The sequence below is a fragment of the Mustela nigripes genome, chromosome 2 (assembly GCF_022355385.1).
Source record: "Mustela nigripes isolate SB6536 chromosome 2, MUSNIG.SB6536, whole genome shotgun sequence".
Classification (NCBI taxonomy): domain Eukaryota; kingdom Metazoa; phylum Chordata; class Mammalia; order Carnivora; family Mustelidae; genus Mustela; species Mustela nigripes.
This window is the reverse complement of record NC_081558.1, coordinates 25520863-25548378: the sequence shown is the minus strand read 5'-3', so window position 1 is coordinate 25548378 and position 27516 is coordinate 25520863. Positions and strand designations below refer to the sequence as shown.

Here is a 27516-nt window from a genome sequence, read left to right as displayed (position 1 = left end):
CATTTAAGGGCACCTGGGTGGCTCAGTGGGTTAAAGCCTCTGCCTTCGGCTCAGGTCATGATCCCAGGGTCCTGGGATCAAGCCCTACATCGGGCTCTCTGCTCAGCAGGGAGCCTGCTTCACCCCCTCTTTCTCTGCCTGCCTCTCTCTGTTTATCAAATAAATAAAATCTTTGGGAAAAAAAAGATTTATTCATTTATTTTGAGGGAGGGAGTGGGGAGGAGCAGGAGAAGAGGGAGAGAAGGAGAGTCCCAAGCAGACTCCATGCTGAGCAAGGAGCCCAATGTGGGGGTCGATCCCACGACTCTGAGATCATGACCAAGCTGAAACCAAGAGTCAGACGCTTAACCACCTGCACCACCCAGTGGTTCCCCACGTAGGCTTTTTATTTTTATCTTCTTAATCATCTGATGACTTGAAATTTCGTGCAAGTACAGATAATAAGGGATAATTTACAATGGAAAGTAAGTAGTTTTGGAGGTGTATTAGTCAGGGATCTCCAGAGAAACAAAACCAACAAATTCAACAGGATGTTAATATATAAAAGTATATAATATATATTATATAATATATAATGATGTGTAATATGTACATATATAATATATGAAGTATATAATTTATAATGATATATATTATATAATATATAATGGTGTGTATGCTCTCTCCCTCTCCCCTCTCTCTCTGTCTCCATATATATATGATATATGTATATTGATAAATCACATATACTGAGCAAGAGAGGGAGATATATATATATATATATTTAAAGGAAGTGGCAATCCCCCTATGTGAGTATGGAGGCTTGCAAGTTTAAAATCTGCAGAGTAGGCTGGCAGGCTAGAGAGGCGGGGAAGGCAGTTCAAGTCCAAAGGCGGTATCCTGGCAGAATTCCTTCTTGCTAGAGGCGGTGGTCCATCTTTGTTTTACGAAGGCCTTCTACTGATTGATCAGGCCCACCCAAATTATGAAGAGCAATTTGTTTTACTCAAAGTCTGCTGATATAAATATTAATGTCATCTAAAAAAATACCTGCACCTTCATAAAACGTCTAGAATAACATTTGACCAGCTATCTGGGCATTATGGTCTAGACAACACATAAAATTAAACATAACAGGGAATAAGATACTGTTGAGCAGAAAGGAAAAAGGCAGTCAGTGGGAAGCTTGAGTGTGACAGTGTTACAAATGGGAGGACATTTCAGAAAGAACTCCCCCCCATCCATGACTGATCACCCCCTAAAGCCCATGCCTGGTTCCCATGCAGTTAGACAACCGTGGCATGGGTTGGCAGGTGGGAGGAGGTGGCAGGTGCAGGTTTTCTTGCTTTGAGTTGAGTGCATTTTTCTTACATTTCTCTCTTACACCAGAGACCTGAGAGTTCATGGCTCCAAGTAAATAGAGCCATTTATGTGCAGCCAGTGGGGGCTTGTTCAGTGGCTTTCTCTATAGGGGCTGTGTGCTGATGTAGCATTTGTAGCTCAGCCTAAACTTGGAAGACTTTGCTCCCTTCTCCTGTGCCACAAGGTCCCGAGTGACCCGTGGGTCACTGGCCACAGGAACTATCTGGGGCTCTTTGGGTGGGAACTCAGGCTGTCTGTGAGTCCATGGTATCCAGACAATATTAAATTTATTATTTGGTTTTCATTTTCTCTGATTTTTATTAAGGTATAATTCACATACCATAAAACTGATTCTTTTCAAGTGTGACTTAGTAGTTTTTGGTGTATTTGCAGCGTTGTGCAGCCATAACAACTATCCAATTCCCAAACATTTTCATCACCCCCCAAAAATACAGCTTTTCTTTTGGAAATAATTTCAACCTTTGAGAACACTGCCTGCTGGATCAGTCCCATCAGAAAACAAACATGCTGTTATTTCTCCCAACTTAAAAAAACAAAAAACCAAAAAAACCCACAACCAAAACCCTCTGTTCACTTGTCCTCCTACTTATGCCCCCATTTCTCTTTAGTTTAGAGTAAACCTTCTTGAAAGAATTGTTTGGACTTGCTGACTGTCCTTCTCTGCCTCCCTTCCCCTATCATTTGTTTAAAAAATGGTGATAAAATACATGTAACATAAAACTTACCATCATGACTATTTTTAAGCATCCAATTCAGTCTTGTTAAGCATATTCACACTGTTGTGCAACAACCCCTAGAACTTTTTCATCGTGGGTGCTGGAAACTCTGTTCCCATCAATTCTCCACTTCTCTCTCCCCCCAGTCCCTGGTAACCACCACCCTACTTTCTGTCTCTATGCATTTACCAAGTCTAGTTACCTCACATAAATGGCATCAATACAAACAAGGCACTATTTGTCTTTTTTTGTCTGTGGCTGGCTTATGTCACTCTGCATAATGTCTTCAAGGTTCATGTATGTTGTAGCAGGTGTCTTATGCCTTTCCTTTTTAAGGCTGAATGATACTCTCTGGTATGTATATACCATGTTTTGTTTATCCATTCATCCTCTGAAGGACAGTTGGGTTGTTCCCGCCTTTTGGCTGCTGGAATAATGTTGCTGTCCTGTTCTCCTGGGAACCTGTGATTCCCAGCCAGGTTTGGGTTCCCCTCATGAACATCTCTTGCCCAGGTCTGTGCTCATTGCCGTGTTGCTCATCCCAATGGCATATTCTCAGGCCCCACCCCCACCCTGATGGGCATTTTCTCTTCCTTGAAGTTCTTTCTTTACCTGACTTCCAGGGCACCTTGCTCTGCTGGTCCTCTAATCACCTGCCAGTTAACAGCAATTTCATCCTTCTGATTGTTCAGACCCAAAGCCTGTCATCTTTGACTCTTATCAGAAAATCCCACTGTTAGTACTTTCAAACTATACCCAGAACGTGGCCACTCTTCACCCGTTGTCCAAACTACACTCCCCTCTCACCTGAGTGACTGTGGTGATGTCTTTGCTGGTCTCCCAAGCTCGGTCCTTACCTCCTTCCAGTTTGTCCTCAGTTCACAGCTAGAAGGACTTTTAGTGGACAGATTACCATTCCTTTGCTCAAAACCCTTGAAGGACTCCCATCTTAACAGCAGAAGCTAATGTCCTCACAGTGGCCTACAGGACCACTGTGATCTGGCTGTGTTTCTTCTATTACTCCTTCCTTAGTTCGCTCTTCCCCTCATTACCTCAGCTGAATCATAGTAGCCTCAATGCTCTCCTCTAATTGGATGCCCCAGGACCTTTGCTCTTCCTGTTCCCTCTGCCGGGGATTTCTCTTCTCCTGACGTTGACATAATTTGGTCCTTCACTTCCTTCAGCCTTTACTCAGATATCTCCTTCCCTAACTGTCATGTCTAAACCATTAACACTCTCCCCAATATCCCTCTCTCCCTTCCTTGATTTATTTTGTCTCCTTACTCCTGTCACTGTCCGGCAGAGGGGATCTTTTATCTTTTTGCTTATTCATCTTGGTTTTTGTCTGCTTCCCTCACTGGAAAGTGAATTCCATGAGGACGGTGTTTTTTCCTTCTGTTCTCTTCCCTGCCAGATACCCAGCACCTCACCTGGCACCAAGTAGACACTCAGCAAATATTTGTTGAACCAATAGATGAAAATTGGGACATTAGAGATAAAAAATCTTTTATGATTCTTCTATTATGATACAATGCTTACCTGTATTTTTTCTTACCTATGAATTGCTCATAGAGGTAGGCCTATGTGTACGTCTGTGTCTCCCGACTTTTCCCACCAGGCATTCCTGTACAAACTTCTTTTTTCTTTTTTTTTAAGTTGCTAGGCACTCTTCATGATTATTACTTGTTAAACAGCTACATCATGTTTCACTGAGTGGATGTAGCAACTTCATTTATTTAACCTTGTTTTGTTCAGGACTATTGGGCAGCTTCCAATTTGTTGCTGTTGTAGATTGCACCACAGTGAGCGTCTGTGTTAGGCATTTGCCAAGCCTTCCTCCCTCTCCTTGGGAAGGAGTCTCCATTCTCCTGAGCCTGGGTTGGGGCCACGGCCCAAGCTGGGCCCATCGCAGTCTCCACCACCGGCTATGATGACTGGTTCAGGGCCACATAGAGAACCTGCCCGGCCAGGCCATGGGCTTCTCCCAGCTCACCCTGACTTGCTCAGAAGCAGCAGAGAAGATACGCAGAAGCACCCAGGTCCAGACCAGTAAGGACAGGGTCCCCGACTTGGAGTAGTGACAGCTTTGGATGCAGTCACTTGACTGAGCTTTTCCACTATCCTTCCAACGAATCCCTTTTCCCCAGTCTAGATGGAGTGGGGTTTCTCCTTGCAAGGAGGGAGTCTAGACTAATTCCACCAGTACAGCATCTCCCCCATTTCCCTTTTCAGGGGAACTTAGGCCAGAACAAGGAAAGATGTTACAGACCTCAGTAAGGCATTGTGCAGGACAGAAAATGCACGTGGGCTGAGCAGCTCCATTTCTTTGTCACAACTGGAGAAACAAGATAAAAATGTCATCGGTCTGGGTTCAGATGCTGGCACTGCCCTCTGACAGGGGTAACCTCAGTTTCCTTGTCTGTAAACTGAGAATGACAGTAATCACAGCCCACCTCAGGGAGTTGTTTAGAGAGAAGGGCTCATTTACTTGCACACCCGTATTCATAGCAGCGTTATGCACAGTAGCTAAAAAGTGGAAACCACCGAGTGTCTGTTGGCAGATGAGTGGATAGACAGATGTGGTAATTACATACATCGGAGTATTACTAGCTGTAGAAAGGGAGTTCTGACACCTGCCACAACAGGGGTGAATCTTGAAAAACATGCTGAGTGAAATAAGCCAGACACAAAAGAACAAAAACTGTGTGATTCCACTTATATGCGATTCCTCGAATGACAGATTCTTGGAGGCAGAAAATAGACCAAAGGTTACCAGGGCCAGAGGAGGGGAGAAGGGGAAGCTATAGATTAGTGGGTACAGAGCCTTGGCTTGGGATAATGAAAAGTTTTGGAGGCAGACAGTGGAGATGGTTAGTGTGATGCACTTACTGCCCCCGAATTGTGCACTTAAAAATAGCTAAAATGGTCAATTTTTTAAAGATTTTATTTATTTATTTGACAGGCAGCGATCACAAGTAGGCAGAGAGGGAGGCAGAGAGAGACAGAGGTGGAAGCAGGCTCCCTGCTGAGCAGAGAGCCTGATGCGGGGCTCGATCCCAGGACCCTGGGATCATGACCTGAGCTGAAGGCAGAGGCTTAACCCACTGAGCCACCCAGGTGCCCCTAAAATCGTAAATTTTGTGTTATGTATATTTTCCTATAATAACAAAAAGTATCAGAGGAGTTAGAGGGTATGAAATGGGTATGAATATCACAGTGAGTCTCTTGGACTTTTTCTTCACAGGTTAAAATTGAATTAAGATGGAGCACTCAGGGGGAAAAAACAGCCACAAACCAAAAGGAGGTGGTGTGGAGCGGGAGTAAGCTACCCACAAGAGCCCAGAGAGTCCCTCTGAAATCTGCTGCTGCTGACTGGGGTCAGGCCTGGCCAGCCTGTGTGCATGGAGTGTTAGTGACTGAGGGCAGGCTAGTCTGATCCCCTGGTCAGATGGGCCCAGGCCAGGACTGGAGCCCGGGTGAGTCACAGTTCCATCCCCCAGAGAACAAAGGGAGGTAGCAGGGAGGGGCTGGGCTGTGACTCAGAGGCCACAGCTGCCCTGCCCTGAGCTTCCTCTGGGTACACACCCCCTCCAACTCCGGCTTCGGCTACCCCCACCCCTGGCCCTGTGGGAGTAGGGGCAGGTGTACCCACTTCCCAGGCAGGCCATCAGGAAGGCTCCCCAGCAGAAGTTAGAAGTTGTCCAGAGTTGTTTTTCAGCTCCTTTTTGGAAATAGAAATCACAGCAGCTACGGTGATGGAGCATTTGGTGTGTACCTGCTGGGCTCAGGGATCTGCACGCTCTGTCTCCTTTATGCCTCTGCCTCATCCCAGCAGCTACGGCAGAGGCAGAGGGCTAATGGGGTAAAGCAACTTGCCTGAGGTTACCCCTGTCCGGCCACAAAGGGCAGAGATTGAGGAGCCTGGACTTACAATCATGCTAGTACACACATGCACACATGTGCGCGTGCGCACACACACACACGTGCTCATGGGAGGTTAGACTCCAACACGTGAGCTATGTCTAGGTCATAAGTCTAAAGAAAGAATTTTCTCTAGGAAAGAAAAGCTTAGGAAAAAAGTTAGAAAATACAGATACTATATTTTACAACAAAAAGAACATTAGATAGGATTGCATTCTAGCATGTCGGGTCATTCTTATGGGTGTTTGGGACATAGAAAAGTGGATGACATTAAAGACTCCCTAAGTACTGAGTGCTACTCCCTGAGCTAGACTGGAACTATCATGGTCATGACATTTGTATCCAGACTTTGTAACACCACATTGGCACTTCAGGAAGACCAGGCTCACTGTGAACAAGTTACCATAAATGTTACAATAGATAAAACAGGCATACTATAGATTGCCCCAAGCCGGGATTGTTATTTTTTCTTGTTTGTAAAAGACATGCCTTGTTTTATGGAAAGAAATTTGCTCTTTTAAGATTTTTATGTGACAGAGATTATGGGAAAGATGTAACCTTCCTTGTTTTACAGTCACTTCTTAATGAATGTGGCAATGGATAGCCCTGAAAAGTGAAAGACCAATAAATAGGGGGAAAAGGAAATTCATTTTAGCTAATAGTTTCAGTCCCGTCCCCTGAAATTTTATCAAAGTTGCTAACGTGGTGGAGAAGCTTATCATTTCCTTGGCCCCTCCTCGATTTTAGCCTAGGGGGCATGCATTCATTCGTGCCTCCACAGGTGCATTGAGTGGAATGATGGCTGGAGTTTACTTCCCTGGGAGGGGTGTAGAGGAAAGAAAATTAAGAATGAGCTCCAAAAAAAAAAAAAAAAAAAAAAAAAATGAGCTAATTGAAGTTGTACGCTGGGCACATTTCTTTCTGTTTTTGTTTGTGTTTGAACTTTGTCATTCAAAAAAGTTAAAATATATACCATTGAGCACTTATTTTGGGTCAGCTCTTGCGCTAGGTGCTGGGGAAGCCTTGGTGACCCCGACAGGCTCACACTGCCCTTCTGGAGTTAACAGACAGCCTCATTCAGGAAACAGATATTAGTCAAACCATCACATGAATGCAAGTACAATTACAGCTGGTTTAAGTGCTGAAAAATCATGAGCAGAGACATAAAAGTCAGCAGGGTAGACACCGTCCCAGCCAGAATTGGGGGAGGAACTGAGAGTCCTCAGCTGGAGGTATCACCAACGGGGCCTGGGTGTGTGTGTCTGTGTGTGCGCGTGTGCGTGTGTGCACATGTGTGTACATGCATATACCGGCACATTCAAGGCTGAGAGCAGGTCTTTGCCTGGCATTAACTGGGGTATGAGAGAAGGGATTCAAAGTCAACTGAATGCCCTTCATCCTCTTAGAGAACATGTGTGGTGCATATTCAAGAGGATAGCTGAGATGTAGCGGAATCCTCCGCTTAGGAAAAAATCCAAATTTTTTCTTACCTTCACCTACACACTCTGCCACTCCCTGTCATGCCTTCTAGCAAGATCCCAATCTCTGTTCTTTCTCAGCCGTTGAGTGTGGCATTCCTTCTATCTAGAATGTTCTTATTCCTTCTCTTCTCGGGGCCGGCTCCTTTGCAGACATAGGTCTTGGCTCAGACGTTACAAGGGAGAACTCCCCTCAGTGCTTCTCCCTGTTTACTTTCTCATCCCTCATGTTTTCTTGGTCCCTTCTCCAGGCTGAGGGCATGGTGATAACAGGGGCTATGACTGGTCATACCCTGGAGGCCCCCTAACCTCCAGCCTGCAGATGCAGAGAGCCGGCGCCCAGCAGATCCCACAGCCAGGTGCTATCTGACATTGTCTCTATGCATATTCCTCTTAACTCTTTTGCGTTTTATTTTTTTACCGTTTTACATTTTAAAAGGATTTGACCTGTGTACAGTTGTCAAGATGGACTGTGGGAATTTGTGGAAGCTTCCCCTGAGATGAGAGTGCCTTGTATATGGTGTATGTCCAGAAATTCTCTCAAACAATAGGGATGTGTACATCTGAATTTTGTTGGGTTGTAGGAGGCGAGGTAGAATTACATGCTTCTGCAAGATCCAGTAAAAGCCAGGGGTGTCTGGGAAGCCACATATCGGTCCTTCTTGTGTCTGGTTTGTGGTCACAGCTGATGGAACTTGAAGTACAAGCCAGCCTCTGCTACCTCATACCATATATAAAAAAACAACTGGAGATGAGTTGAGGACCTAAACGTGGAAGGCGAATCATGGAACTTCTAGAAAATACTAGAGAAGAATGAAAATTAGGCTAGACATAGAATTCTTCGACAAGATCACAAAAAGCACTATCATGCTTTTTGTGAGGAAAAGAAGGAAAGAAATTTATAAACTAGACTTCATTAAAACTAAGAACTTTTTCTCAAAAGACACTATTAAGAGAGTGAAGAAGCAAAATGCTGTCCGGAAGAAGATATTTGAAATACATATGTCCCCCCAAAGATTCATCTCTAGAATATATAAAGAACTTCTACCAACCAATGAGAAACAGACAACCCAATATAAAAGCGACCAAAGACTTGAGCAAGCACGTCACCAAGGAGGATTCCAAATGACCAGTAAACATATGGAAGGGTGCTTAGCCTCAGGAGTCATTAGAAGAATTTAACCACAATAAGATAGCACTGTGTGTCTACCCAGAATGGCCAAATGAAAAAGACCGACAACGAAAATGTAATTAAAGATAAGGAGCAGCTGAAACCCTCCAGCACTGCTGGTGGAGGTAGGAACTGGTACAGCCACTTTGGAAAACCATTTTGGCCGTGTCTACCACAGCTGGACATCAGGCTCCCCAGGCTGTATAGCACTCCTAGGTGTAGATGATTGTCCAGGAACTTGCGCACAAACGATCCTAGCAGCTTTATTCATAAATCTCAAAACATGGCAATGACCCAAGTGCCCATCGGCAGCCATATGGGTAGGCAAATAGTAGATCCACACAATGGAATATACTCTGCAATGAGAAAGAGCCTTTGGGTAGGGCACTAACCGGGAGGGGCACGGGGAAACCTTCTAGGTGGCTGGACATGTTTTATATTTTGATTTGGTTGGTGATGACATGGGATTGTAAGTACTTATAAACATGACTTAGTTGTACACTTAAGATTTGTGTAGTTTGTGTATGTCGCAAACTTATTTATTTGTTTGTTTCCAAACTATTTTACTGATAGATTGGGGAAATCTATCAATGTATATCAGTACATTGAGGAAATAGAATACGTGGTAGTCTTTGTCTCGAGCCCTCAGAGGAAGGCTGGGGAACTGAAACGCTGTCAGAGGCCAGGGTGGGCTGGAGGGAGGCCTGAGTTCTCCGTGATGCTGCTTCTCCCCGGTGTTTCTCCTTGTCTTCACCCATTCCCCCCACCCCGCCGCGCCCCCCAATACTGCAACGTGAGCAGTACCCACCTCTCACCCCTGGTGTGATCCTTACCTGGCAGGAAAGACCAGTGCTTGAGAGGGAATGTGGACCTTTCCTAATTGTAGTGCTGTTTAGTTTATTAATTTTTTACAAGATTTTATTATTTTTTGACAGAGAGAGAGAGAGAGAGAGAGCACAAGCACTGCTTGTGCTCCCACAAGCAGTGGGAGCAGCAGGCAGAGGGAGAAGCAGGCTCCCCGAGGTGCAGGGTCGAAGGCAGTCGGTTAACCAACTGAGCCACCCAGATGCCCCTGCGGTGCTGTTTAAAGGAGAGGTGCATCTATCTGGTGCTCTCCTCAGAGTCCCTATAATGTCCCAACCTGGAAGAGGAGGGAACCTGCACATCAGTTAGCTCTCACCAAAGCCCAGGATTAAACGGTGGCGGCAGCTGGTATTACAGGCTGGGTTGGAGAGGATCCAGTGAGGAAGTGGAACCCGCCTCTGTCTGCCCAGGCATATCACTCCGCACCCACTCCCTGGGCTGATCCTCAGCAACAAATTCAAGTCTGTTACGTCCAATGCCTGGGGCAGCCTGGTGGCTGTGCTGGGACAGATCTCTGAGCTGAATGGACCTCGGGGGTCCTGGGGCATGGTGTGAGCTGTAGGGGATCTCTGGCTCTGGGCTTGGGTGCTTTCATAGGTGTCTTTCTGACAGGGGAAGGACATGCTTCATTTCCAGTCCTCCAGGCTGGCTGGTTGGGACATCCTAAGCCTCAAAAAACAGCATGCCTTTAAAAAAGTTTGGTGCAAACTATTCCTTTGATTATACCTGGCCTGAATTAATAGGAGGATTTTCCTAGGATGCAGCAGAATAGTCACATGCACAGCTGCAGAAATGCTTACGTATTTGACTATGGTTGCTGTCCCTCACTCCGCTGGTGTTGCACACAGCATGCTGTCCACACTTCATGTCACCTTTCTGAGATGCAAACATTGTGAATTCTGAAACGCAGCCAGCTGCAAGGGTGGGAAGAGGGGTTGTGGACTTGCCCGCGATGGGTTATTCTTCAGATGGCTGGTGAGGTCACTGTTTCTTTGTTGCTAATATAGAAGGATGCTACAGTGAGTGTCCATGGTAGACTTGGAACTCCTGGGTCGGTGGGCAGGCAGATTTAATGTTTTAGTGGTTCTCAGCAGGTGGCCTTGCAAAGAGATGAGAGAAAACAACAGTTCTACCAGCAACGTGTGCATGTGAATTTGGTCCTATTACTCCCTTGTTTCCATGAGCCTCTTCGGCTGCCCCTAGGCTTTTGTCCTAGCTCCTTTCTTTGGTGTTCACAGTCTTCCCTTCCCTGTCTAGCCCTGGCCTGTCTGTCCAGTTGCTGATTCCCTGGCTTCTCTGCTGCCAGCTGCGGAGTCCCTTGGCCAGTCAGCAACTACCCCCTACCCCGCCATGCACATCCCTACTGCTTCTGCAGGGGTTCAGCTGTGGGTAGGACAGAGCTGCCTCTGCCAAAAGGCCTTGCCTTTTGGAGGACGCTGGGGACCCAGCTGAGTTCTGGTGTTCCTGGGAGTTCCTGGGAGGTCGGCCGAAGGCCGAAGGCCTCTGAGCTGAAAGAGCTGGAGTGAGAGAGAATGGAGGGGATACTCTGGAAGGCCTCGAAGCAAACCTGGGAGGAAGATTTGTATCTTCAGTCCTGTGGCGAGGCCTTGTAGGGGATTAAGCCAGGGAGTGACCTGGCTGATTGGGCTTGTATTTTAAATACCACAGGTCATAATGGAGGTGGTTTGTGGTGTTAGAGGTCAAGTTCAAGAGAAGGGGGTAGAGGACAAAGGGCCAGGCCTGATTGTACAGAAGGGGTAAGAAGAAGGAAGGGTCAAGGCCCCCTCTCAGGTCTCTGGACTCACAGTTGGGTGGACAGAGGCGTCCTTGCCTGAGCCTGAGCATGGTACTGAAAAGGGCCAGTGCTCTGGTTGTTGGGGTTCAAATCCCAGCTCAGGCTTCCTGGTGCCAGGACCTCGGGCTCATCATTTCCCCGGCTCCAAACCTGGTGCTGTCGTCTGTATGATGGGGATTCAGATAGCCCTCTGCCAGGGCTGTGGGGGACATGCATAGCACTAACCGTAGTCAGGGGGCTGGCGTGTGGTGGGTGTTGGGTAAGATCCTCCCTCCCTTGTTCCGCGAAGCCACGCACAGCCTAGCTCCTCGGTCCGAACTGCCTGCCTGGACATCCATTTCCAGGTGCCTTTCCGTGTCAGGCCTTGCTTTGGTTTTCCCACCAAAGATTCTTGAGTCCCTCAGAATCTACATCACAGGGAGTGGAGCCTGGACAGCTGCATTTCTGAGAAGTTCCCCAGAAGAGCCCAGCTGTTCCCTGAATGGCAGGAACTGTGTCTTATGGGTGACCTTGGGTAAATGCTCTTAAAGAGTCAACAGACGCACGAATGGATGAACCATCAATGAGAGGGCCTTGATACCCGGCAGTGAAACCCAGCAGGCTGGACCGATTCTGTTTCCAGAGCAGCCCAGTGCTGGGCCGGCTGCCTCACCTGAGAGGGTGCAGATTCCCAGGCCCAGCCTCGGTGACTGATTCAGAAGGCCTGCACTGGGGCCAAGCATGGTTCTGCGCACAGACGATTCTGTGCTTTGCTGAGTCAAGGCACCTGTGGGTTCTGAGGGCTCTAGGTCCTCCCAGCTCTGCCAGCTTATGATTCTATCATGGAAGGACCTTGTCCTCAGCCATAGACCCTTGCACATCCTGCCCTGCAGGGTGAGGTGGGGCTTCTGGGTGCCAGGTCACCAGGTAGAGTTTCTGGGTAGTGGTGGCAGCTGCTTCCCTCCTACAATTGGTAGGAATTAAAATGTCCTGCTGTTTTGAATTCACGGGCAAGTGTCTTTATTACAGCTGATGTCCCAGCAATGTGGGGGCCTGTGCCTCCAGATTTGCTTTGGGTTGTGGTCTCGGGCTCCCTGCCAGCCTCTTGGGAGGGGAGTGATGGAGAACAGCTGTTCTCACCCCGGCAGAGCACAGGGATCAAATGCCAGGCTTCGACTCCAGAAGCATCTGCCCCTTTCTGTTGTCTGCCCCTCCCTGGACTTGGGGGAATGATTAGCACCAAAAGAAAGGGTCCTCCTTCTCTCCTGTCTCCTTGCTGCCTGCAAATCTTCCAGACGGCTTTTGTGGAAGGTGCAGTCTTACTCGTGACCTGGGCAAGGCTGCTGTGTGATAGAAGTCCCATTACGGTGTCAGAGAGGCCTCCCTTGTTCATTCTCAGCCCGAGCAGGGAGTGACTATTCAGAGCCAGGCCAATGCTGGACATGTGACTTGGCTGGCCCTCTCCAGATGGCTCATTCCTCGCTGTCATCTCTCGTGTGTGCTGTGGGTGTGGGCCTCTTGGAGGGGAAGGGGAGGGATCTGGAATCCTAGATGGGATCTTGCCAAGCCTAGGGGTCAGGGAGGAGGCTGGCAGGAGGGGTGGAATGCTCCAAGGCTCACTGAGGGTGACTGTCACCCACGTCACTGTCTTCTTTGTGACTGGGACGGGGCTGGCGATTTGCTTCTTCCTGACATCTCTGTGCCTGTAGAGTCTTGCCTTCTGGGTGGGTCTGGAATGGTTCCTCACTGGGTATTTTTATATTCCCTGGAAGGGCTTTCTGCCACTTCATTCCATTCTCCTGCTCAGCGTCCCAGCTCCTGAAGCCTCCGGTTCTGTCCCCTGGGCCCTTAGACCTAGCTGCCATGGGCCACCTCATTCCAGCCAGGTCTCCCCTCGTACACCTGGCCCTCCAAGACCCACAGCACTGGCTGCGACGTGGACTCTGGAGCTTACTCACTGTGGAACCTCTGAAAAGTTGTTAACCTCTCCCCAAGCCCCTGTGCTTTCTTGTCTTTTGGGTTATTATGAAGGGGGAGGGCACATGAACCTTTGTGAAGCCCTGTGCTGGGTTCTTCACCTGCAGTGTTTCACCGAATCCCCACGGAAGTCCCATGAGGTAGAAACCCCGTGGTGTCTTACTTTACAGGTGGAGAAACTGAGGCACAGGAGTCCTTTCCAATCTCTCATAGCTGCTAAGTAGCAAAGGTCAAATTACCCAAGGCTTCAGTTGATTATCTCTGTTGCGAATGTGTTTATAATTCACAATATAGGTGTTCTAGTAGTAAATGGAAGATTGTATTACCACAGAATTATGGTATCCTGGAATCACATCTCTCTTGTGTTTCACTTAGGTGAACTAAACTAGCAGCTCTTCAAAAAAGAAATAAATATTTAATCCTGCTGTTCCACTGAAGTGTGTATATGTTCGGGAGGGTCATCCAAGCTAGCCCCACACCCCACATGCCCCGGATAGTGTGGGGTAGCCCTACTGTGGTGAGTCTGACCCAACCACAGACTTGACCTTTAGTGTATTTGAACACACAACCACCTACTCTAGCTCTGGGCTCTTCTGGGCTCCTTGTGGGCTCTTCTGGAACCCCTCTCCATTAGGCACCTTCCTGAGGGGCTTTCCAGGGACATTCCCACTAATGTTAGGATTTGTTCTGCAAGGTCAGAGGGCTGCAGTTGGTCCTCCCCTTTGCAGGGTCTTTCTCAGCTGACACATGGGGTCAGAGCACAAAGATGGAGCTAAGATTTAGCCAGAGAGTTTTATTTTATGGGGAAGTCCGGCTGTGTATTTACTCAGGTGCCAGAGTCTCGGGGGTGTTGGAAGTTTGGAAGCCTGGACCTAGGAGTCCGTCAGACCCAGCAGCTCAGCCCCTGCCGTGGCGTTCCAGGTGCTGGAGGTTGACCTAGCTGCTGCAGCTGGAGTTCGTTTCCTGCTCTGCAACACGTGGATGCCAGCGTGCATCTCACGGGGATCTGTTGTGACTTAATATGGGTATAGAGTAGGTCCTTGATAGGTCTTGTTCATCTCCTCCCCTTCGAGCCCCATAAATTCCCATGAATCTTGAGTTGTCTCCCAGTGGCTAGCTACATACAGTTTCATGAAATGTGATTTCCGATTGGGCTTTTAGGAGAGCTCATCTTTCTGCAGGTGTTTTGGAGCCCTCTCTGGGCATCCGGTGTGCTGTACTGGGCACTGGTCCTTGCAGGTAAGGAATAAGGAGGCAAACTGGACTACTGTGCTCCTGTGATGTGTGTCAGTGTTCTGTGAAGTTCATTTTTTTTTTTTAAGATTTTATTTATTTATTTGACAGACAGAGATCACAAGTAGGCAGAGAGGCAGGCAGAGAGAGAGGAAGGGAAGCAGGCTCCCCGCTGAGCAGAGAGCCCGATGCGGGGCTCGATCCCATGACCCTGGGATCATGACCTGAGCTGAAGGCAGAGGCTTTAACCCACTGAGCCACCCAGGCGCCCCTGTGAAGTTCATTTTAACAAATGCCCTGGTTGGCAAAGGAACAGGTCAGAAAATCTCTGCCTGTTTTTTGCCCAACTGGGAAAATTGCCACGAGGCCTTTTCTGAGACCATTTTCTATGACCGTTGTTTCCCTTTTGGTCTTTTGTTTGAGGGAGGAGGGACAGTATGCACATGTCCTGGTTTTCCCTTGCACTCACTAGCTCTGGGGGCCTGGGCGAGTCACATAAGCCCTCTGCATGTCCGTTTCCTCATCTGTGAGAAAGAGATAAGAGCCTTACAACGTTGTTGAGAGGATGAAATGGAATCAGAGCATCTGAAGTCCTCTACAGTGTGCCGGGGACATGGGAAGGCCCCTGTCACTGTTGCCCATGGTGAAGAGGAGGAGGACAGTGAGGGCTGTGATGACCCCTGGGCTGTCCGTGCCCTCCCTGGGGCAGCATCCATCTTCTTTCAGGTAGCACAGATGGGAGACTCTGATGGCTCTGACCACGGTGCCTTACTTATCCCCCCTATCATTGCTCCTCCATGAATGGATAAGCATGCTCTCTCTCTCTCCACCAACAGAAATGTACCAAGTGTCCACTAAAGACGTTATTGGAGAGACTTAGAGAGAGGCAGGTGGTGGTAGAAGTTTCCTATGAAGCTAGGTTTTTCAAACTTTGTTGTTGTTGTTGCATTGAAACTATAGAATATGAGAACTTACCCTGGCACAAGAATCATGGGAGTAGGGATGCCCTGGCTGAACTCAGAACACTCTCTGGTGTAAGTACAGGCAGCCTGGACAGGACTTGACCACCGGTGGTATCCCCACTGGCCCTTTGTTCTAGACCCTGGGTTGTGAGCTCGCACTCGGGAGACTGGAGGCTTGGGATGAGAGCCCCAAGAACTGACCTAATCTCCCGTCCATGCCTCCCCAAATAAGCTTGCCATGCCCACACTCACAGCCTTGACCTAGTCGGTGAGAACGGGTGCTGTTACCTGCCGCTGTGGCTCACTTGGCTCAGCCTCTCCATGTCATGAAGACACGTAGAGAGCCAGCTGCCTATCCTGGAGGCTGCCCGGCACGAGGGCAAGTGTGGAGTTCAAACTGCTTGTTGGAGCAAGTATGAAAATGACATCAGCCTGTTGCACCCATTTCCTCGCTGAGGCACCTTGACTTTGTGTCTGGGGCTGTGGCACCTGAGTCGTTGGGTCTCTAGGGTACATCTTTCTTTGATAGAGTGACAGAAGGACTTGGGTGGGTGCTATGGGGTTTTTGCCTCTTGGGACCTCATTCTTCTGTGGTGCTGGGGTGGCTGGCTCCCCGTGGTTATTTCTTCAGCTGTGTGGTGTTGGCATCCGTGATGTCCTGATTCTGTAGCAGGTTCGCATTGTCCTTCGTTAGCGTGGAAAAGTGCTGTCAGCTGGCTTGTTCGTTTGTTCAGCTACTGTTATACCTGTCAGTGGGTTCATGGTTGGGGTGTCAGGAAATCCGGTGCAGCTGGGGAGACCCTTCCACCCCTGTGGGTGGGATTGGGATGAGGGAAGAGATGTGGAGGGAGACTAGCGGGGCACTGACGGGCTCTGGGAAAGGTGGGGGGCACACGAGTGGTTGAGTGAACAGAGTGTCTCCCAGTGAGTGGTTGTGGGGATCTCATTTTCAAATTCTTGCCCCAACAACCACCCCCACCCCCAGGAGGTCCACAGAGTCTGGTCTCCAGGGAGGATAGAGTAGACATACAAGTAACAATGGATAATGCCAGCCACTCACAAGTGCCTCTTCTTGGCTAAACCCTCAGCATAAATTATGTCATTTAACTTGACAGTGCACAGCCCATCAAGAGGAGGTACTGTGGTATTCAATCCCTCCTCCTACTTCCTTCTACCCTCTTCTCACTCTCGTGACCTCTGTTTCCTCCCTGTGGTTCCTTACGCCATGCCCTTCACCCAGAGCAATCCTGGATTGTTGGCCTGGCAAGCTCTTCTTCCTCCTTCAAAACTCAGCCTAGGCAGTGCCTCCTCTGAGAAGCCTTCCATGATTCCCTCAGGCTAATGTAGGTGCTGATCCCCTTGTAACTATATATCTCTCTATTGCTGTGGTCTCACACTGTACTGTAATGATACATTTTTTTTATTAAAAGAAACTTTGAAACAATTTTAATAACCTCCAAAATATAAAAACACTTTTTTTGTGTGTTCTTGTAAAGATGCTGGGGTTACAGATATAACTGAAGCCCATCTTAACCTCCAGCCAGCCCCAAGTTCCTCCTCAGAGGAAGCCAGTTAAAAGTAACATCTTCTCGATAGCGTGCCTGCTCCTGGGCACAGCCCCTTTCTTCTGTATCCACACAGATGCTGGAGCCGATCTGTGAGAGGATGAGGGTAAGTGGACGGCACAGGTACCTGACCGTGGGGCGGGCTTGAGGGGAAGGAGTGCTTGGGCTTGAGCCAGCTGCCACATGATATGCCAGGGACTGCAGGACTGCAGATGTCATTATCTCTGCTTCAGTTTCGTGGCTTCAGCCACCCTCTGGGGTGGTGGCCTTGGTACTAGCCAAGGTCTCTAGGTCACAATGCTTGGCCATCGAGGAGATGAGGTCATCTGGGGCAGATGGCTTGGGACTTTGTGGTCACAGACTGAGTTGTCCAATAGCCTTCAACTCTGGCGTTGGCTTTGACCCTGAGATTGGTAGGCAAAAAAAAAAAAAGTATCCATCTCTCTCCCTATTCTGATAAAAGGCTAGAGGACAAATTCTGGCTTTTTTTTTTTTTTTAACTGATAAATGTTTATAAAGCCCCCTGGATGCCAAGCATGATGCAGAGCAAGGAATATGCAGAGCTTTGGCAAATCCCTCCAGAGGGCGTGTCCTCCTTTGAGATCTGCGGCTGAAAAGATCTTATTTGGTGAAGAGTCTTGATTTGTTATTTGTGTACTGGTTTTTATAACATATTAAAAATATATGTGTGTGTGTATTTTTTGTGATCAAGCATGTCACCAATAATACACCTAACTCTGGCTTTTGGGTGGGGGCATAGGGAAGCAGAGTGGGCTCTGGAATCAGATTGGATGGGTTCCAATCCCATCCTTCCTGTGATGATCTTTGGGACCCTCAGCATGTTCTTTAGCCATTCTGTGCCTCAGTTTCTTCCTGTTCAAAAGAGGGATCATGATAGCATCCACTTCAGTGGCTGGGAGAAGAGGAAATGAAATAATGCACTGAACGTGACATGAAACGGGCTCCACAGAAGAGGTTAATGTTAGTAGTTGTTCTTCATTAGTGTAAGTAGTTCACATCAGTAAGAATTGAATGTGCAAGATCTGATTTCTGTTCCTGCGTTTGCAGTCTTTGGAGGGAGCTTAGATTTCGGTACTTGATATGACCAAAAGTTAGTATGTAACAGTAGCAAAGAAGTCCAAATTCCGTGGTTTGTATTGCATGTCCTCCAGGAGCTGGGGGGAGCTCCTGGGAGGATGTGGGGCTCCCTGTGGACATGTCAGATGGGTGAAAGGAGGGAGAAGGACCAGGGGGCAGGTGTCAGGGAAATATTCCGGGCCAGTCGGGTGGACAGTGATTGCCAGGGTAGGGGGTGATGAGGGGGCCAGCTGGGATCTGCTTCATCCAGAGGTGAAATGACACGTGCCTGTGGAGTGGAAATGGAATGAGAGAGGCAGAGAAGCTACTGCTTCTCTTCCTCCTCCTTTGTTTTAAATACATTTATTGTATTTTTATAACTATTGGCCTGGAATTGTAGGATGCAAAGTTGGGGGATTTAGCATGGCTGTGGTGATTTATAGAGAACAAGCTTTCGGCATCCTTATCTGTTGAGAGGATTACTGAGAACTTGAGTGGAGTGGTTGGGGGGGGGGGGACTTTAAACAGATACAGTTAGTTGTTACAAAATTCCTAAAGCTTCTTATTAAAGCATAACATACCTGCAGAAAAGGGCACAGATCATAACTATAGCTTGATAGATTAACGAACATTTACTACCGCTCTCTGCCATGGAGAGATGATCCTGAATTATCTGGATGGGGCCATTGTAACAAGGATCCTTATAAGAGGGAAAAGGGAGGGTCCAATTCAAAGAATGAGACCTGGAAATGGAAGCAGAGGCGAGAGAAGAGATTTGAAGATGCTACATTGTTGGCTCTGAAATGGAGGAAGGGGCCGGGAGATGAGGAACGCAGGTGGTTTCCAGGAGGTGGGAACGACAAGGGAATGGGTCGTCTTCTAGAGTTTCCAGAAAGAATGCAGTCCTGCTGACCCATTTTAGATTCATTTCTTACCTCTGGAACTATAAGAGGATAAATTTGTGTTTTATGCCACTAAGTCTTTGGTGATTTGTTACAACAGCAATAGGAAACTAATAGAAAACTGTTACTCATAGTACTACTGAGAACATTCTCGAAAATGTCTCCTGGTGCACATATGGTCCTAGGAGCAAGTGCAAGTATTCCCGCCGTTCTCAAGGGCGGTTAGACCCGCCTGTGCTCCCACCAACAGCAGAGGTGAGAGTTGTAGTTGCTGTATATCCTCGCCAACACTCGGTGCTTCCTGAGAAGAGAGATTTTTCAGTGCAGAATTAACAGGGCTTGGTGTCTAAGGGACAGGGTTGTGCCTTACAAGAAGTTGGTGCTCAGCAAATGCTGGTCCACGCTGATCCAGCCAGCCGAGGAGAGGAATGAGGAAGAGGTGGTGCCCAGAGTTTAGCTGGGGTGAAGTGGAATTCCTCTTCCATGGAAGTGACTGGGATGAGAACTCCTGAGTCACGGGAGATTAATACAGAACTTCTCAGCTTCCGAGTTAGAACGCCACTGATCTTTGCGACTCTGTGATTGAGCAAGTTGGAGTGGTGGATATCGTGCCTCAGCAGAAAGCTTGCGCGGTTCGGCTGGCTGCTCAGTGTTTGAAGACTGCCCTCCTGCAAGCGCTGTGACTTTAGGTTGCTCGCACCCTTCGGAGCTCTGGTTTTGGCGTCTGTCAAATGGGCATGGTCTTGCCTTCCCCGTGGGGCCGTGGGTGGATTAAAAGCCTTTGGGTGCGAGCCCAGAGTTTACTGCCTGCACACAGGTAGCTGTGGTTATTTGGGATAACGGCATTAGGATAATAAATTCCTTTTATGGAAGTTGGCAACCCTGGCTTCAGAGTGTTCAGGGACTGACTGTCTTGGGGTGGGTCTGAGAATATCACCCATTGGTTGGCATCCAGGGTCAGGCTCATGGTTCACCATCCTAGGGCTTAATAGAGACACTGTCCCCCCATGATGATGAAGCTATTCATTCATCATTTGTTTGTTCATTCCTTCAGCCATCACTGAGCTTTACTGTGCACATTATAATGTAGTGATTAGGGGCACGGATTCCCAGATCAAATGCTCGGTTCAGATTTCGACTTTACCGTTTTGTTGTCTATATGGCATATGGCCAGATCTTCTTTGTGCCCAGTTTCCTGATTTGTAAAGTGAGGCGGTATCTGCATCCTGGGCTGATGTGAGAAATGAATGAAAAAATCCACAACAGTGCCTGGCCTTGGGCACCCCTCAGGGCTGGAGTATAAGAGTTGGGTGCCCTCAATCCTTGCCCCTTGCCACAGGCAGAAAGGTGATGGTTTATTGGTGGTTGTCTACGGAATACTTTCTCTAGTATGGGGAGGGAAATCCTGAAACCCTGACCCAGAACCAGCTGGGGCTCCTTTGAGGGCAGGGTCTGATCCCTCACAGCTGCTTGAGAAATGGGGCTTCGAGGAGAGTTGGCAGAGTTTGGCGCCATAGGTGTCGAACCCCCTTGCAGCGGTTACTGTACTGTGGAAGGGCTTGTACACTGAGCAGATGTGGCCTCCAGGCTGAGCTGAAGTGGGCTGCAGAAGTGACTCTGGTGTGGGCTGCTTGCTTTCTCCCCTCTCCCTTCATAGTGGGGATGGTGGGGAGGTGGTGGCCCTCCGAGACTCCGAGCCCACATCTCACTACCCTTCCGTCTTTCCTCATTCCAGGTCCACATCTTCCCTCTTGCCTTCTTCTGGGCCCCTCTGTAATGCACATGCCTTAGCTGATGAAGTTAGCTCTGATGGAAGCCAGAGCAGTGGTCCCAGACAGGGATCCAGATGCTAAAAATATCTCATGGTGCGCTTTTTGCAAGTTAAATAAAAGAGGAGCATTGGAGACTGTGGCTGGGGATTCTCCCCAATACCTACTCTTTCCAATGCCTTGGGATGCTGGAGTCCAAGATATCCGGTCCTGCTCACTTGGATTTGAGAGTTTATCCTCATGGAGACTTTTTTTCAAAAAAATATTTTATTTTTTAAAGTGATCTCTGAACCCAAATGAGGCTTGAACTTACAACCCTGACATCAAGAGTTGTACGCTCTACCGACTGAGCCAGCCAGGTGCTCCACTATAGTGCTTTGATCCGGAAAAAGGCCAGACTCATGGTGGGGCTGATGGAGGAGGTTGGGCGGGAGATTGGGCCAAGCAGATCTGAGGCTCAGCAGCCTGATGCAGCAGCATGGGAGATCATGGAGGATCACAGGTGTCTGAATTACCTACCCCGAAACCCCTTTTGCCTAGGAGGCACCAGGTTGAAGGCCAATACTCCCTCTCTCAGTATGGTCTGCACAGCCAGTCTTCCAGTGTTGAAACTGACGACTGTTTCTTTGGTTGACACCAGATGAAGCAGCTGGTTTGGGTTTGAGACCATGCCTTCGAAAGAGAATCTGCTCTCCTGCTAACCCCACCCCAGGTGGGGAGGAATGCAGTACATGAGGCTGAGGAGGGAAGCTCCATCTCCCATCTCAGACTTACCCGGGGAAGATGGTCACGGGGCGGAAGAACGAGCCGGCAGAGCCCTCTGCCCATTGAAACGTTCTCTCTCTAGTTTTCTGTCTTATCCCCATGTCTCTCCTAGCTTCTGTTGCTTCCAAGCACATAGACTCAAGTCCCTACCTGTGGATATCATGATCATTGGGATATTTTACCACTCCACGTAGTCATTTTGTGAAGCAAAGCTCACAGCTCATGCCTGTGGGTTCCAGTGTCCCTATTTCTTCCAGGTGTCCTGCTCTTGATGGTCTCCCCACTGGAAGGTATTACATACTCATTAACATCTTCATTCATCTAACACTGGCTGAGTACTACGTAACTTACATGTGGTTTTACCCAAGTTGTGATTGAAAATAGTTTGGCCTTACTTGTCTCCATAGACAGAGGACATCAGAAGCTCCAAATAACCAAACTCACCCTCAAAAGGGCCCCGAAGGGAATATTTAAGGATCGTGCCAACTGTGATGAGAATTAACTAGCCTTAAAAATAGGATCAGATAAAACAGTGACTTAAAGAATAAAGCAATTTCTCTTTAAGGTAGTAGTTCCAAGGTGGCAATCACGGGGCCCAGCTGCTTTCTGTCTTGTTGCTCTATTTTTTATAAATGCAGGTCATCGTCTGCACAGTCCCAGCTGAGTTCTAGCCAGTGGGAGCCAGTGAGAAGGGTGGGTAAATTGTGTGCCAAGTCTTTAATACGTAGATGGGTAAGTGGCACCTTTCCTCTCTCATTCCACTGGGAACTTACCTGCAAGGACACCAGGGAGATGTAGTCCCTGATAAAACTCAAATAACTGTGGCAGAAAGGGAGAATGGATTTCAGTGGACACTGGACCACCCTTGGTATATTCCCCCTTGTATGTATTTAATACAACTTTTTGTGTGTTTATAACATAAATATGCCCAGGTTATACATATTGGTTGTTTTTGCTTTCAGAAAGAAGACCTGGCCTAGCCATGCTGTGTCTATGGACATTTCCACAGTAATGAATCAGTGTGTCTTTAGAGGAATGGAAGAAAACAAGGAAAGGTAAAAATATCTTTAAAAATTAAAAATTTTGGAATTCTCACATGCCTCAGTTAAATACAATGTAGGACTTTATCTACGTCTGTGTATGTCAGTGGAAGCCATCGAGAATTGGAAAATAGTAGGACTTTTTTTTTCCCCTTTCCCTGTCTCCAATTTTTGACACCAGAGGAGGATACCTTTGTTAAGTATGAGAGATTTTTTTCTATGACTTAGAAGGGAGAGTTGGTATAAATAGGACTAATGTGGTATAGAATTAAATATTTGATTCTAAAAGCTGTGGGCACTCATTCCTAGAAACTGGACAATTTCTCAGTTGATTATGTCTACGTGTGTGGGTGGCCAGTCCCTGAAAGAAGGCAAAGACTGTCCCTTAGCTTTGGTGGCCTCTACCTCTTTCTCTTTCTTCCACCTCCTCTTTTTCTTCTTAAAAACAAATGTATTGGGGCGCCTGGGTGGCTCAGTGGGTTAAAGCCTCTGCCTTCGGCTCAGGTCATGATCCCAGGGTCCTGGGATCGAGCCCCGCATCAGGCTGTCTGCTCCGCGGGGAGCCTGCTTCCTCCTCTCTCTCTCTCTCTGCCTGCCTCTCTGCCTACTTGTGATCTCTGTCTGTCAAATAAATAAATAAAATCTTAAAAAAAAAATAAGGAGATATGTCTTAAAGAAAACCACAAATGTGTTCATTTAATTTAATTTTAATGCCCAAGAGATGCATAGATATATTTTTTCCTAGTTAAAAATAGGTGACACACCCTTCCCGAATTTCATTCCCAGCCTCCCCATTCCACACCTGCCTTTCCCAGAAGTAACTTCTGTGACCTACTTTTGTATATTTCCTTCCAGAACTTTTTCTAGGTGCTTACATACTGAGAAAAAAAGCCATTCTTTCTTTCCTTTTCTCCCCCCCCCCCCCACCCTTCTGTTCTTTTGATACAGGCAGTCATACTATGCTTATTGGTCTATTTTGTAACCTTTCAAAAAAAAATCAATAATCTGTCTTAAAATGTTTTCAAGACAGTACATGAGAGTCTTCCTTTTATCTGCTATGAAATGAATAGCCTATGTGTGGCATAAGAATCCCACTGTTTATTGAGCCTCGTTCTTGTGGGTGGTGGGTATGTGGGTCCCATTGTTTTCCCTAACACTGTCGGGTATGTGCTTCCTGCACACGTGGGCAGATAGTTTTCTTAGGGAGTTACTGAGGAATGGAGTTGTTGTACCTTCCTGTGTATACATTTAAGATCTTACTACATATTGCCAAGTCATTCTCTAAAGACAGCTTGTCAACAGGGTGCCAGATCTGTTTGCCTGCCCTCCTGCTGGACCCCAGCTCTTCCTGCTCTTTCATTTTTGCCAGTCCATTGGGTGAACAGTGGTATCTCTCCATGGTTGTCATGTCCTCCTCCTTCTCTTGACTCTGGGGAAATTCATCTCCTCAGGTCCCTGTTACCTGGTTTCATCTCCCAATGGCAGAGGGTGAACTTCTGTCCTCAGAGGGACCTAGGGACCTATCCCAAGGCCCAGGACATCTGGGCGGTCCTGGTCCATTCTGGGAATGGGTGCTGCTTTGTCTTCTCTTCTGAAAGTATCAGCATGTTTCTCCAGGAGAGTATGTCACAGGATTATCTGCTTCTCTCTAGACTCCTGGTTTTGAAGAGCCTTTGGCTGGATTTTCCTACTTCAGGTGGTTTTATCCACCGACTGTCACCGCCATCATCACCATTGGCAATCCTCCAAGAAGATGCTGGGTATCAGGCTCGGTGTGGATCACTGGGCTGATGTATCTCATTTAATTCTCACATGGCCCTATAGGGTAGGGAGTTGTGTTCTTACCCTCATTATGGCCATTAGGCAACATTAGGACAGAATAGCTCCCACCATTGCCCTCCCTTGCAGTGACAAACATACCTGCATTGAGTTCTCCTTAAGGACGGAGCTGTGGGGCCATCGCGCTGGTGTTTGCGGTTGCCTTAGCCACGCTTGGTTGTTAATCTGCATCCATGGCCTTCCCCAGGGGAGAGGTGGGAGCTGAGAGTTCGGGTTTGGGTTTGTTCACAGCCGTCATGGGAACACAGGCTCCTGCGTGTCATCAGCTCTTCTCTGTTCTGGGGTCTGGTTGGGGTGGCAGCCTCACCCAAGTTTGTCCAAAATGCTTCTCTGGAAAGGGGTTTTCTAGTGTCAGAAAACAAAATTCAACCAAGTAAACTTGAAGATCAGATTGGCTTTTAGTAAATGATTCATGACCTGGGCAAGTAGAAAGGAGCTGTGAGGAGGTGTACAGAATAGGAAGGTTTTTGTAGGAAGGAGGGTGGGCAAGAAAGTTATTAGCAAAAGTAACCATTGTTTCAGGTCAAGACACCTTTTTTGGGTTGGAGAGGGAATGGCAGGGTTTTAATCTTGCGTGTGATCTCTCTAGTGCGGATGAGAAAATTTCAGGTTGACTTCTAATAAGGTCACCTTCCTGGGATAGGTGGAAACTGTAATGAAGTCTTGGTTGGCTGTTGTGGGAGAGTGAATGAGTCCAATTTGGGCTCTTTTCCCCCTTTCTTTTGTTCCTTCCTTCTTCTTTCTTTCTTTCTTTATTATTTAATTTTTATCTATCTATCTATTTATTTATTTTTTAAAGATTTTATTTATTTATTTGACAGAGAGAGATCACAAGCAGGCAGAGAGTCAGGCAGAGAGAGAGGAAGGGAAGCAGGCCCCCTGCTGAGCAGAGAGCCCAACTCGGGACTCGATCCCAGGACCCTGAGATCATGACCCGAGCCGAAGGCAGTGGCTTAACCCACTGAGCCACCCAGGCGCCCTTCTTCTTTTTTTAAAAAGATTTTATTTATTAATTTGACAGAGGGAGAGATCACAAGTAGGCAGAGGCAGGCGGGGTGGGGTGGGGGGCGGGGCGGGGGAGGGCGAGGAGAGGGCAGAGCAGACTCTCTGCTGAGCAGAGAGCACAGGCGGCACTCCACTCCATTCCAGGACCTGAGATCATGACCTGAGCTGAAGGCAGAGGCTTAGCCCACTGAGCCACCCAGGTGCCCCTCCGTCCTTCTTTTTTTATGTTTTTTTATTTATTTAAGTAATCTCTACCCTCAGCATGGGCCTTGAAACCACAAGCCCAAGTTCAAGAGTCACACGATTGAGTAAGGCTTGTTTATTTTTTTCCTTTTCTTTTTTCTTTTCTTTTCTTTCTGTCTTTCTTTCTTTTCTTTTCTTTTTTTTAAACACCAGGTTGGGCATATTTGTCACTGGAGTAAATCTGCTTTATGCAACCACTGAGCTGTGGAAGGATGTGTGTCACTTGCACCCACAGGCCCAATCAGTCCACCCTACTCTAAAATTGCAAGTTTAGATCTCATTCTAAAAGCAGGCAGTGTGCAGTTCCAGAGGCCTTCCTAAAGCCCCCTCCCATGATGTTTCAGAGACATCCACATGTAGACCCAGATGATCTTAGGCTCATTATTATAATATCTTGTTTCTTCATCAGTAGTTTTAAGCAGTCTGGACTAGGGTGATGATGTGTTTGTCTTGAGATCGCACAGAGACAAGCCTCGGGCTCAGGTTTCGGGTCTGACTCTGGCTCTTTGTACATCACAGCTACTTCTAGTGTTGAAACTGAGCTCGTTAGCCAATAATGCCTCGAAGGAAACTTGCCCATTGATCCGTCAATTAATTATTCATTCAGTGGCCATTTGCTGAATACTTCCTGTGCAGCAGACACAGAAAGATGGATAAGGTGAGTTCTTACAGGATCCAGAGTCGGGTGTGAGGGCAGGAGGCATACACTATGAGCTGCAGTTAAGTGGAAAACTATTCTTGGTTGGTCAGTGGTGATAATAATAGGCTCTGCTGCAGTGGGTTGTTGGGGCATGTCCTGAGTTAATCACGATAAAGTACGTGGCATATAGTAAACACCCAATAAAGGTGGCTGTTTTCATGGTTGTCTGTTTATTTTTATTCTTACATAGGGTGAGGAACCTCGGAAGATTTTTTATCAGGAGGCTGATAGGGCCAGACTTGTGTTTTATTTTTATTTTTAAAAAGATTTATTTATTTCTTTGAGAGAAAACGAGTGAACAGGAGAGGGGGTAGGAGCAGAGGCAGAGGGAGAAGCAGACTCTCCGTGAAGCTGGGAGCCTGACATGGGCTCCATCCCAGGACCCTGAGACTATGACCTGAGCCAAAAGCAGACGCCCAACCGACTGAGCCACCCAGGTGCCCCTGACTTGTGTTTTAGAAATGGTAATCAGGGGCACCTGGGTGGCTCAGTGGGTTAAGCCTCTGCCTTCACCTCAGGTCATGACCTCGGGGTCCTGGGATTGAGCCCCACATCTGGCTTTCTGCTTAGCAGGGAGCCTGCTCCCCACCCCCTGTCTCTCTGTGTGCTGCTTTGCCTACTTGTGATCTCTCGGTGTCAAATAAATAAATAAAATATTTAAAAAAATAGAAATGGCAATCAGTTGACACAAGTTCTCATTGTATGTGTTTATATTTTAGTGTCTGCCTCACTGAAAGGACTGTGAATTCCATGGGGACAGATCATACTGCTTTGCTCACTGTCATTTAACCCAGGGTGTGGCACACAGTAGGTGCTCACTAGTGTTTCTGGACTGAGTGTAGGAGGCAGAGTATTGACAATGGGTCCCTCAGGTATGTGATATCACAAAGCTGGCCAGCGAGAAGGACCCTCAGCTCTCCAAGGGCTAACCGCACTTTCCTGAGGAGAGCGGCTCCCTGGAGACCCCGGTTTGGCTCCGGTGGTTTGTGGGCGTTTTGTCTTTAAATCTCGTGATTTTATTGAGGAGTGTCCTCTCCCTACAGCCTTTATTGCCTGAGCAGTGGTGACTCACCACTTTCAGCTCTAGGAGCTGACTCACAAGAACGCAGGATTTCTAGGAGCTGAAGCCCCTGGGGAATTCAGTTTTCTGCGG

At 47.6% G+C, this 27516-nt stretch overlaps 1 protein-coding gene across 1 annotated transcript in view; it reads left to right on the top strand.

Moving 5' to 3' along the window:
- The window catches only part of ARHGEF3 (Rho guanine nucleotide exchange factor 3), a 315621-nt gene that overhangs the window by 12707 nt on the left and 275398 nt on the right, over positions 1 to 27516 (top strand). The window contains exon 2 of the mRNA XM_059389998.1: positions 22499 to 22591. Coding sequence (XP_059245981.1) covers positions 22530 to 22591 — 62 coding nt within the window. The 5' untranslated portion in view covers positions 22499 to 22529. The remainder of the gene's footprint in view (positions 1 to 22498; positions 22592 to 27516) is intronic.